Here is a 13,423-nt window from a genome sequence, read left to right as displayed (position 1 = left end):
ATTACTTTAATGTTTTTAAAGTGATTTAAACAAGCCACCAAGCGATTTTACTACCATAAAGCCCTGTTGAATTTTTTTATTAATTTCTTTTGAAATAACTAAAAAGAAACTTCATAAAATCCAAAAAGGAAAAAAGAAAAGAAAAGAAAAGGACAACAAGATCTCCTTTTTTTTTTTTTTTTTTTGAGCCCAAATATCAAAGTTTCAGAGATTCGGTACGGTGCGGCGAGGATCACGATAACGAGCTAACGCGCAAAACAATATAAACGCCAGCGACATTCATCCCTCCCTGAACAAAACCTTCGCAATCTCTCTCTCTTTCTCTCTCTTCATCTCCCTCCCTCTCTCTCTAGAATCGTAGAGAGAGAGAGCGACCGCGATCCTCCGCCGCACCGGAGACGAATCGGGATGCCGTGACGCGGCGGCGGCGGCGGCAGCGATTCCGTTCCCTCTCTTCCCCTAGGGTTCCGTCGCCGGCGACGCTTTCCCCGGCCTCGTTCCGACGCACATTGCTTCGGTTATCGGTTCTTTGCACTTGGCTGGTTTGGTGTTCGATCGGGGTCGGTCTCGTTCCGCTTCGCGGGGTCGCGGTTTTGATGCGGTCGGTGGGAGCTGGAGTTCGTGCGGATTGAGGTATTTTCTGTTCTGTTCCGTGGAGCTGATTGGGTTGGGTGGATGGGCGTCTCTGGCGCGGTGGATATGATTTGCGGGTTGAATTGTGGAAAATGTTCGTTTGTTTCGGCCGCGATGATTCTCGGGAGGAATGGTGTGATCAAAAAGTTGCATGCTTGTCTGTTGGAACTAGTTGTTTTGTTTAATATGTGCATTCTGTGCTGCCGCGTGCTTTGATTTTCCGAATCGCGGGCTTTTAGATGTCGAGTTTCGTAATTTCTCACCGGATAAATGATGGTGGTCGTGTTTTTCGGTCTAATCACGGGTCAACGCATTCATGTCGTTGTTATTGGATGAGACTTCCATAATTTAAATTGGTTTTAGCGCAATGAACGCAGCTTTATGCCATAAGCATTGTGGATTTCTCATTCATACATTTTCAAGGTGATTTGCATATACAGCACCTTCAATGTGTAGATTAGTGAAATGAACTAACTATTAATTTCGATGTGCAGATATATGTTAGACCGTCCCTCCAGTCTCAATGGTTTGCCCAGTCGGGAGTGGGAAAATGGCCGTTTTGGCTCGTGTTCTTGCGGGAGGCGGTTTCTCCAGTACAGCAGGTACATATTGGCTGCATAGAGCATGGCCCCTGCCCTGAGCACTGTTTGATAATTCCATGGCACTAACAAGGAGTTTCATTAAGCTGTCAGTCATCATGTATGCTTTTGAATGGTTATTCTGATTGGCCTGGGGCAAAAAGATCTGGAGGGATTATGTCAACTAACTTTTTGATGTATGAATGACAGTATATAGGCCTGCGTTGAAGTTTGATCAATTGCATGGGGCTGAAATTCCTTTCCTTTTGTCAGCTTAGAGGTCCACTATTACAACCGTGTCTATCCAGACTAACAGACTTCTCTGAAATGAATATGCAATTTGTACTGCACTGTTTCATAATGAGTTTGATTGATACATGGGAATAGAATTGCTGTGTATCTCCGTAGGCATGGTTTCATGCTATTTTGTCATAATAGTCATGAGCGGGAAATAATTACAAGCAACTTGACAAATGTGTAAATGGGAGCACTATATATACAGAGCATTTTGTCCAAGTAGGAATGTATATATTATGGCTTGCTGATAGATGTTAGCATCACTTAGAAGTTTTGTTGAAATGCTGCTTGTAATTACAAGTAAATAATCAGTTGTTCACTTGTCAAATTGTTCTATTATCTATTAGGAAGAACAAAAAGCTTCCATTCAAATGGCGTCAAGGTGTGCTTCCCCATATAAAGTGTTATCTATGAGAGATTGAGTCCACTTAATCTGATATGTCATTTATTTCAAGACCTGACTGTTGGTGAAATGAATACAATTTTACTGTAGATAACTACTAAAACCATGAATTCCTTATGGAACACAAGTGACTTCCCTTGCCATAAAAAACCCTCTTGTTCGGTTCTCTCCAAATAAATCGAAGCTAGAGGAATTATATTAATCAACTTCCTCTTTCTTTTGCACACTTGTATAGCGGTGCACACTTTTAACTCTTCTTCAACTGTCTTTGCAATTTTCTGCTGTATACCCAGAATTGCCCTCATGGACCACAAGCACCTAGACCATTGGCAATGGAGTAATAGATGATCAACTCAATCGTCTCTTTAGCTACTTTGGACAAACAACATATGTTTAGCATGTTTTCACCGTTCTTTTGCAAGTTTTCAATGGTTAAATGTTCAACTATGGTGCCTCTAGGCTGAAACGAGAACGTTCACTGGCGCTTTGTTCTCAAACTATTTTACTTTTCATTTCTGCTATCGTATCTCAAGAAAATTGACCTGTAGCTCTAGACCCCATTTGGTGCTACTTTGTTTTTCATACAGTCTGATATTGGTGCCTTTTCTTTAGTTGTTGACTGTTTGTGAATTCTTTTGCCCAACTTCAGAAGAGGAAGTTAGCCATCAGAAATTATTGGCTCAGCACATTTTTAAGGAATTTCGTGAGGCTGATGAAGCAAATTTGCTTGATGAGGAAGGTAATTCTTCTAGTATACACAGTGCTGCAATGGAACGTTTGCATTGTTGGCTATTATTTTCGTTGCAATAATGGGGTAGTGGAGTGGCAGTGGGCTAATTAGGAAGATCATTCTTATATAAACTTATGCCATCAGGTGGTGTATGTTGCGTGCTCAATAGTTGATATTTCTCTTCGTCAGAAACAAAGTCATCGTTTTCTTCTTTTTTTCTTCAATTTTTGGTTGACCTACTCAATTGGGAATACTATATGAATTGCGGCTTTCTTCTTTTTCGTTTGATTTTTGGGTTACCTTTTAAACGGAGATTACTGCAGAACAATGATAGGTAGCGTGGATATGGCTTCCACAATAGAATCACGGTGATGAAAATGTAAGGAACCTGAGTACCATCCAACAGTGTGCGAGATTGATTTTATGGGGTAAAATTGGAAGACATTAAGAAAAAGTGATTTCTTGACCAGAAGTATCTCAACTTGGCCCATGGAATGGCCGAGTCTCTTCATCTTTATGTTTTGTTCTTCTTGATCTTGGCAAATATGTTCAAGCAACAAGCAGCTTAATCAGGAGAAAGAGTTTGGTATGGATATTAAGTCATTATATGTTGGATGCTCATAACTGCTATATAAGAATATGGAGTTATTAGATAATCACTTTCTAACTTTTTAAAGTTGTAATATATAGTATCTAGCAAAGTCTTCTTTCTTGCCCCTTGCAGGAATTATGCATACATTGTCTTGGATCACCTGGTTTGCCATAAGAGACTTTGTATCCATGTGTCCTTGTAACATATTTTTATCTCTTATTCGAGTTATACATGCATCAAAGATGTTTTCTTTCTTTCTTTCTTTCTTTTTTTTTTTCAAACACAAGTTACATTAGAGGATTTTTTGTTTAGCATTAGGCATTAGGAAAAAGTTACCTTATTGTCTTTATGTCAAATCTTAATACATTATCCAATTTTCAAAAATTTATATGCGAATTTTGTCAACATTTTTATATTTTGAAAGTTTTGGATGTTTCAGGTCAAAATAAGTTAAATCTGTGTGCGTTGTAAGATTTACATTAAGTAAAGAGTAAAAAATAAAAGACAATCCAGATGTACCATTAGTTAACATGTCGTGGGTTATATAGTGTATGGATCAAGGCTGGTACAAGAACAGAATCTAAGCTTTTCAGAGCATGGACAACCTTTGCTGCCAAAGCCTGTTGAGAAAGTGGAAGGAGAAAATATTAGCATGTAGCTGTTCACATTAGAACTTTTATGTTCTCTGCATTCGTTCAGCTATTTATTGGGTAGATTGTATGTACGTCATTCTCTCTCTCCCCCCCTCTTCCCAAGTCTCAATCCCCTGACCTAGGGTTTGAAAGAAGCTCCCAAAGCCACCACGCCGGACGATGGATTAATATATCTTAAAAAATGAAGAAAACATATAGAGAACATATTCTGTAGCATCTAATCGTGCAAGTGCTGTGACTTGTTAAGTGCTATTTTGTTTTGATTTTTTGTTTTTTTTGATAATCTGATTGCCTTGTGGTTTCTGCTTTGTCGATGCAGACATGCATGTATATGGTTTGACACCTATGGCCGATCAACTGCATTTGGTAAGGTTCGGAAATGCATTTTCTCTTTGTTCTTTATTAGGACTTACCTGTGCATTTCTTGCTTTTTCCTGGGTTTATGTACATCACTGCAACTACCCTTATTGATGAGGAGAGCTGCACTTTGCCTTTAGTTCCTCTTGCTTGGGTTTGATATGAGGCACAGTGGTTAAATATGTTAAAACAAAGACTTCAGATTGATCAGATTATGACAATATTTGCCTTCAGATTCAAGTTTATGTTTTGAATTGGCTTCATAATCTAAATCTTAATATTTCTTTACAGTAGGTTTTTACTTAAATAATTTTGCTTTATTGCTGCTTTCTCAATTGTGTGATTGTGCTTTCCATCCACTTTCTGTCAGTTTTTTTAACATAACAATGAGGATTGTTTTGCTTGATGATGATCACGAGATATGGCTTTTCATCTTAAGGCAATATTTTTCTGCAGGTACGTTGCAATGCATGTAAGAAGCCAATCAAGGCCAGTCAATATATGGCTCATGCAGGTTTGAACCTGACTTTTGTGAAGCATTGAGGGATTCTGTTAATTTATTTTGCTTATCTGTCATATAAAGAGAGACTTTTGGCAATATTGTTCTGCTAAATTGAGGATTCTAGGTGTGCCATGCTGTCTATGACTCTTAATCAATCTGGATATCTTGTCTGGTTTTATCTTGTTCAATCATCTTCTCCTTTTATCTAATTTTATCTGATGATTAATCTGAGTGGACTGGATTTACTCTACTGTTGCCATGGTGAGAAGATCAGAAAATCTTCACCTTTGTTTTCTTCCTTGTAGAATTCTCACCTCTTCTGGTGGTACAACTCCCTTGTCATTAGATTTTTTCTCAATACCATCACAAATCGCCGTATCACTTGTCTTGATATTTCTTAGAATTGTGAATCCCATTCTCTTTATTCTTATTACTCTTTTAGCAAGTCTCTACAATCCACTGGCTAATGCAATAAATGGGCTGACACTTCTAGATAGCCTTAGTGCACTCTCTACCATTTAATTGATAAGCTTAAGCTGCTGGCTGTAGCTGTTTATTTTTCTTCACACCAAGGTTTTTTCTTTAAATTTTTCAGAATTATGGAGGTCTTTAAATTATAGAGAAGAGGCTTTTACTGATTATCCTAACCTGTTGGGTCTTGTTATACTTTTTTGGTTCACTCCTCCGTTGTTTTTTCAGATACCTGTAGGTTATTGAATTCTACACAAGAAGCTGTTTTGGAGCCTAATGGCACTGGAAGGGGCAAAAGACCACCTAGGAAGGAGAAGAAAAAGTCCACCACTCCCAGTATCCTCTCTCTCTCTCTCTCTCTCTCTCTCTCTGCGTGCATACTTCTATGCTTAAAGCTTAGAGTAAATCTGTTCTTTGTTAGAAATTCGCTTCTCTATAATGGAAATGAAATGACTAGTAATTAGTATTAGACAATCCTTGGCTTTTATTTCGCCTTGATGCTCTTGGTTTTGTTAAGATTACAATGATGAATCTAATTTTATCATGACGATAATGATGGTTAATCATCCAACTTTCCTGAGGGGTGACAATTTTCATTTGCATCCTTATCTGCTATTAGAGCAGGGACTCACTGTTGGAGAGCAAGGGAATTATGAATTTGTGAAGAATACCATCACTGTTGAATCACAGTTCCGTTATAATGGAAACCAGCAATCACCTTCTTTATGTTTGGAGGTCAAAGGTAGTTTACTGTTGTTCCTAGTAGTTCTTGACCATGTACATGCTCATCTTTGACTAACTGCATCTTAACCAAAGTTTGGTTTTATTCAGCTAATATATTTAATTATGGGGTATAAGTGAGCTGCATTAAGGCAATTCAAGTGCATTTTCTAACTCTACTTGACTCATTGGCTTCTTGAAGATCAACTTGAGCTGGATCAAGTATCACTTTATCCTGCTCAACTCAACTTGAAATGTTTTCCAATGTTTTCAAGATTGTCTCAACTTGACTTGACTGAGCTTGATTTTGCCCAGTAAAAAATGAGCTTGGGCTTGAACTTGAATTGCTTGATATTTATGCGAAAAAATCACCATTTCATCATAGGATATTATATATTAGATTAAATATGAGATACATATTGTAAATCATGTCTAAATCAATTCAAAAAATGACAAGATCATAATTTTCTTTGAATGGGAGTACTTCCTTTAGAATGAAGTTGTGGCCCTCAACTTGTGCTTTAAACTTTGCCAAGGACTAATAGAGGGAATTAGAAATCTTCATGGTGAATTTAAGTGAAGTAGCCAAATGCCACCAAAAATACCTCCTGCATCCGTCTTTACAGAACAAAACTTCTAGAATTGAATACCTGGGGACTAAACAAATCACTAATCTAAACCTTAATTTCATAGGACCTTTGTTCAACAGTATGTTCTCAGTATCAGAAACTCAAATGAACTCAATCTTAGGAATCATGGTCATAGGAGCATGATTCTTGAGGACAATGGTCTTGAAGCTAAATCTATTTGGAACTGTCTCTCTCTCTTCTTGTTAATCGTTTCCTTAATAAATTTTCCACACACATCATCCTTTAAGCTAAATCTAAGAGTTGCATGTTGATTGGCCTAAAGTGTGATGCACCTACATAAAATTCTCAGCGTAATCTACATGGACTTTTAGTATCAGATAGATTAACATTGCATTTCCTTAGGTGTTTGTTCACACATCATACCGTTGGATAATCTCTTGTTCCTCAGAGGGTGGTGAATATATTCACTATAAATGGAAGCACATTAAAGCAAGAACTCAAATATGAATCTGGTTCCATTAATATAATTATCCACAAGCTGCACTAGAATGGTCAAACAATAGGTGAAGATTCTCGGTGACACGGATTGGAATAAGAGGGGTGGGAGAGGAAATGAGTTACAGGTGACTTAAACCTGGGTTGAAATAATTCTCTTGCCAACTATGCTATCAAAGAATGTGAGTGCCTTCCTATTGCATTGATTGAAAGAGAGAAACATTATAGAACACTTTGGAAACATCACTTTCTATGTTTCTCTAGGGTTTATTTATCTAGTTGTTTATGTGTCAAAAAATGCTGTAAGGGTCATCGCACGGCCTGTCTGCATGGATCCTTTTGTAACTGCTGTGTCTCCTCTTGATATGGGGACTTAAAATTCATTAAAATTGTCTATTTATTTGTTCATGATGCATTATCAATATATGAACTTTTACAGACTGAATTGTTAATGTGAGTTTATTTACTTCAGGAAATTCAGCTAGTCAACTTGTTTCAAGAAGTAAAGATGATCCAGGAGTTATCCCTAAAAATGCTGATGAGTCAGCAAGTCAAATGCATCCTCCTGTGAAACGTTCTAGATTGTATGATTCCATTCTTGTTTCATCTCTTCATTCACACGTTAACTTGTTAATCTAAGCAGTATTCACCGGCCAACAAAACAATTTGTGCAATCTTCATTTCAGTAAAGGTCATCTGGTGCTCGTGTTGTGTAGTGAAGGTGTAGGCAGATGAAACATGTCTTTCTCAATATGTACTACATGAATAAGAGTTTAAATGAGTAAAATGTATACTTATTTGTAGAATGTTTGACATGCTTGTCAGTGTCTCGTCCTTCTGTTTCTTTGTCGTAATATCTGAATTATATTTTGTTCTTGTAGGATAGCAGGGGAGAATATGTCAGAAACAGATGATCAAGAAACAGATTCTGGTATCACTAGAAGTACATGTTCATAGCTTGAATTTGCTAGCTAGTCTTGAATTTAGGAATTTGTTTCCTGACATCTGGCATGCATAACTTTTGGATTGACCATCTTCTGCCAAGAAATGATTCTTTCCTTAACAGTGGTGAAATTTCATTATCTTCTAGTGTTTGAATGCTTGATTAATTGACTGCTTTTCTACCATGGAAAATAGATGAGGAGTTCAAAAACGAGTTCTTTAGCTTTAGAAACTAGAAGAAAAGCATCTACCTATTAATTGTTTTAGCCTGCATCACTCTGCCGAGCTCTATCTAATCTTGACTGCCTTTAATTTTCTATTATTTATTGGATATGATTACATCTCATCACAAAACTGAGTGTTATTTGGGTCCATAATTCAACTTCTTATGCCTTCTTTTTCTTTTCTATGATCTTTTGATCTTATGTATGTGATAGGCTGTGTTTGGTTTATGTGATAGCTTTTTGTTCCTCACATTTGTCAGATATATGTCATTTGCTTTGACAATAATATTCAAGTTCTGTTATGTGAAGCCGGGGAGATTCTTGTAACATTTGGGTCCTGTTCTTTGAAGTGGTTTTTACTAATAAATAGGGGTTGTGGATGATTTCTAACCTGAGAGTGTACTAGATATAACGTTCTATGACTTGGCCTTTTCATATGTTAATCTCCTTGGGAAGGAAAACCATTCTCTAATTTACTCTTATATTTTGTCTTTCATATGCAAAATGCAGATAGATTTTACTAGAGTTAAATGTTGCCAACAAGCATAAAAAATTGTGATAAATTATTCAAAGCAGAAAATTCAAAAAAGAAAAATATCACTGAAATATCATAATTCCTTGTTCGCCTGAAACTTCTGTTAGCGGAATGTCAAAAAAATCAATAAGTTACCTAATAACAACAAAGCTTCATCATCCAATAGACCAGTAATAAAACCAAATTGACGCTAATACCTTAAACTTCCTAGTGTTCCTCAAGAGCAGGTCTATGATCTGCAATGAGTCATCATGTGAAACATGCCAAAAGAAGCTATAAAGTTTACAAAACAAAAATGGATAAACTTTAGGTGGGTGAAATAACCCATTTATCTTGTGGATTGTGCAAGACAAGTCGAAACCTGAGTTGGTGGACCAATCACGAAACCATTTGCGGTTGATGTCACGGGGAATTGCAATTGTGCAACTAAATCACGCATATAAGTCCATTCCTTTACCAATAAGTGAACTTTCAGGGGTTGATTTCAAATTAAGGCCTTTGAGCTTAGAAATTGAAAACTCTAAATAACATTGCTGTAGCTAAATTATGGCATGGGTAAAAATGTTGCATTAATTTCTGAGTATGCTTCTTCTTGGAGCGCCTGTAGGGTGAAAGATGTGAAGGTCAAGTAAATAAAAATCATAAGACTGCAAATGTGGAAGGAAGTCATTTGACATGTTAGATGAATTAGAGTGTGTAATAAATGAGTATGACAGGAAGTAACGAACTACCGAAGGTTATGTAGCATATACCAGTCTAGTATTGACTGCCCTATCCACTTTGTAATAAGGCCATCGTGGCAGCCTAGTTCTCTTCTTTAGAAATGGGACTTCAAACCAAGCACATGCATCGTTGTTCCATGGCTCACTTTTTTTGTATGGTTACAGTCTTTAGATCACAAAAATTCTAGAAAGGGAGTAACATATAACTGGCCAAAAAGATGAAAGAGAGTAGAAGCGAGGGAGGCTTTACTTCGGGTTTGGATAAGGGGGGATGGATGGAAATGGAGGAATACTTGGAAGTTGATGTGGCGTTAAAGGGCCAAATACTGGGAGGTGCATGATGTTGACTTTGCTTGCATGAAGTAATGCAAAAGACTCCTGCAAAATAATTAATGGATTTTGAAAGGATCTTTTGCATTTTAATCGGCAAAACCTTTTGCAGCATTTAATACGGAACCCGAGTTCCTCAATTTATACATAATTGGATGAGAGAGCGAAATGATTTGCCTTCCACTTTTAGTGAAGTATACATGAGTAGAAAATGAAAGCCTTCCAAATAAAGTTGGATTACTTATTCGAGTATGTTATGTTCCATTAAAACTGGTGAGAGGATAGGTAAGAAATCTGAGAAATTTAGAATTTTCAGTATCGAAAGTGCGTGAATCTTTGAGGACATGCTACAAGATCGAGTGATTTCTTAAAGACGATCCACGCGACCAACCACATATAGCAGGAAAGCAATTGCAATTTGAAGGCTTAATCTTTGTCATTTTGATAACGCCTATTTGGATTGACTTTTGCCTTTTACTTTTGACCTAAGTTAAATCTTGCTGTTCACACACTTTGACTTTTTGAAATCGGAAACTCTTGAAACTTTCACCACACTCAAATGATATGTAGATTCACATATCTTTTTCATATTTTTCCGAAATTTGAATAATATTGTAAATTCTGACGAGAAAGCAACGAAATACTTCTTGCTAATATTAAAGTTTATCACACAGGCCCTTGTCCTTTTATTTTTATTTTTATTTTTATTTTTATTTTTATTTTTAAATATTATCACATGTTTGAGGAAAATATGTGCTTGGTCATTTGGATTACTATGCAATATCTCTAAAGCTGATATAGGGTGCATGATTCGACAGTATATTCAATGGTCTAATAATTAACATTTCGTTGCATGTTGCCAGGTAGGGATCTCCAAAAAGAATCATTTCCAGAACAAGAAGCAAAGAGTGGTTGTGCTAGTGGCTATAAGAATCCCTTGCAAAGTTATACAAATAGCCAATTGACACAAGGTATGATAGTCTGGCTGTGCTGTAATTTGCTAACTTCTGTGGGGGGAGTACACCGTAATTGTTCATTTCATGAGGTAAGATGTGATATAAAGCCAAAGTTGCTTCTCTAGAGGAGTTTTGAGGATTTTCATGCAATATACTGTTTCAGTTCCCTATTGTAAATATTTTTGGTTTTGTAAGACTAACTAATGGTGGTGGTGATTTTAGGTACTCCTTCGCCACTGGCTACCAAAATATATTACTCTCAGAGAAACAATCGTCTCCGATCTGCTATCAGCCATCTTTATTACATGACATCAACTGATGGACTTCTTGATGACTTGGTGAGTATAAGAAGATGTGAATGCAGGCTTGAACTCAAAAGAGTTCTTTACTCATGGGAAATAGGTTGTTTAATTATTATTTTCTTGTTTGTTCTTAGAACCTGAGCAAGTGTCTGATGACATGTGGCTCGTTTCGCTTAATGTTATGATGATGCTTGATTTCCTAATGCCCCTGCTATGTTAATAGCCTGTAGTGTTATCCTCTATTTTGCATATACTAGTCATGTGATATTTGTAGTATTTGTAAAGGCATACTTGATGCTATGAGGCAGATCCTTTATAATGCAAATTGTTGGAGTCCGCACATAGACATAAAACCTTGTTGATCACTCTGGCTTTATGAATTCTGCTCTTGGCTAGTTTGACTTTGAAAATGTGAGAAGTACAATATTCAACTTTCTGGGTATTGAGGAAGTGTATTATTTAATGGTGATATCACCAAAATGTGGGGACTTTGGTATCCCCCAACCAATTAAGTGTTCTGTTCAGACGATGTTTAATTTTAACTAGCAAAGCAATTCCCTTTTTCATTTGCCTTTGCTAGTTAAGAACTATGTATGGTATTGTAAGATCAAACTCACCAGTCCACATGGTGCCGGTGTTAAATGATATAATGTTACCATATTGCTCTGATTTTGCATTCTCAAATAGCTAACATGTCATTGTTTGTGAGGCGGTGGCGTTAACTCGCAAAAATTACTATGAGAAAGTAGCTATGCTCATTCTATTCTCAGGAACTGAGAGATGCACAGCCATCGCCTTTACTGCAAGAACCTGACCCAGTTCTCCCGAAAAGTTCATCATTACATTCAGATATCTCTGCAGTATCTTTGCCACCATCAAGAGTATCAAATTATCTATCTGCTGATGCTGCTTTGAGGCCTCAGGATGCTCCAATTCAGTTAATGAAAGGCAGAACTTTTCCCAATGGTTATTCTTTTGCTGGTGACTCAGGTAAACTTGTACAAGTCATACTATGAATATGTTTTTGTTTGTCCTTTGGTGTTTGCCTCCTATATATGATTGAATATAGCTCTTATCATAACTAATTTTCTTATGGGACAGTGGACACCTCAATTCCTTGCAATTTAATTATGATCTTGCTATTTTTTTTTTCCAATTCATTACAACCTTTTTAGTGGAAATCCATAAATCATAAGCCAGACGCTGGGCTGATAACCCAGCTTCTGGCTTGGGCAGAACCATAAGGTGGGGAGCTAAAGTCCCCCTAAACATATTGCTGGAGCATTAGAAGATATGAATCTCGTGCGTATTTAACTTTTTACTATCGATTGTCAGAATAGATTTGTTTTCTATATAAATGATAATCTCACTTATTGGACTATGTCACGTCTTACACGCTGTGCCACATTGTACTTTTCAAGGTGTTGGAGAGAGAACAATAGCTTGCATTTGTGTGCAGTCTTGAGAGGTCCAATATGTAACAACAATTCAGCGAGATAGAAATGGAATATATGCATATCTTCTCAAGGGTGCTATTCAGTGCTTGCTTTTGGAAGGCTTGAAAACCTTGCCTGTGTTCCTGATATGCATAGATATACCCAGACATATGCATGCACCTGCACACTCACATGCACTTGCCTGTGAAAACACTACAAGCTTGTTTAGGATCAGGTCCATTACCATTGTTGTGGAATAAATCCATGCTCAGAAGTTCACAATATTGTTACGTGTTTATATCCTTTCATTGTACATAGTCTGGTGCATCTTACCTGTGTTGAATTGAATGATATTCTTTTGTTTGTAGGAAAACCACTGAGCGTACAGCAGCCCGATGGAAGCGTTTCAGTTTCATAGAATCGCTACTGGGATTTTTTTGTTAGGTGTCGGTGTAAGTAGCCCCATACATGAGGTTAGAGTCAGTTTTTGAGAATCAATTGTAACCTTCATTAAATTGTTCATTCCTGTCTCCTATACTGCCAATGCTCAAATTGTTCTTTTTGGGCAAATGGCGCGAATTGTTCATATTCGGTAAATATAATGTCAAATCCTTTGCTGGCCATACTGCTATATTTTCGGACATCAAACATGCTTGTGGCTCCAAATGCATAGCATCGACATCCATAACGCGGCTTAGAAATTATGAAGTTGGTATATATGACAGACTTATTTATAAACATAGACATGAATCTCTCTTTGCATGAGAAAAGTGAGAGGGTTCGACACAAGCCTGGTTGATGCAATTCAATCATTAGATCAAATTCACTCACATAGGAGAAGAAATTGAGAGCAGATCAATCTGAATAAAGCAATCAGCTTCTAACGCATTGATGTAGGGTAGTTGATGTTGACAGAGTGTAGTGGATCTTATAAAACGAGCACGTTTGACTGGAA

At 37.0% G+C, this 13,423-nt stretch overlaps 1 protein-coding gene across 4 annotated transcripts; it reads left to right on the top strand.

Moving 5' to 3' along the window:
* Window positions 1–276: 276 nt before the first annotated feature.
* Window positions 277–13,091, top strand: LOC104425655. Of its 4 annotated transcripts, none has more exons than XM_010038411.3 (13): window positions 277–633; window positions 1,128–1,235; window positions 2,561–2,650; window positions 4,206–4,252; window positions 4,700–4,757; window positions 5,445–5,552; window positions 5,836–5,958; window positions 7,494–7,605; window positions 7,903–7,964; window positions 10,638–10,745; window positions 10,953–11,068; window positions 11,782–12,022; window positions 12,837–13,091. In XM_010038411.3, the coding sequence occupies exons 2-13, from the start codon at window positions 1,157–1,159 to the stop codon at window positions 12,884–12,886; spliced, it is 1,194 nt and encodes a 397-aa protein (XP_010036713.1). In that variant the 5' UTR covers window positions 277–633; window positions 1,128–1,156; the 3' UTR covers window positions 12,887–13,091. The 4 variants fall into 4 exon arrangements, with proteins under 4 accessions (XP_010036713.1, XP_010036745.1, XP_010036722.1 ...); XM_010038420.3 differs by having other exon boundaries at window positions 278–633; window positions 7,903–7,952; XM_010038425.3 differs by having other exon boundaries at window positions 278–633; window positions 11,803–12,022.
* The last annotated feature ends 332 nt before the right edge of the window (window positions 13,092–13,423 follow it).

This window comes from Eucalyptus grandis, chromosome 2 (genome assembly GCF_016545825.1).
Source record: "Eucalyptus grandis isolate ANBG69807.140 chromosome 2, ASM1654582v1, whole genome shotgun sequence".
In the NCBI taxonomy this organism is placed as follows: Eukaryota; Viridiplantae; Streptophyta; class Magnoliopsida; order Myrtales; family Myrtaceae; genus Eucalyptus; species Eucalyptus grandis.
This window is presented reverse-complemented; position numbering and strand designations above follow the sequence as displayed.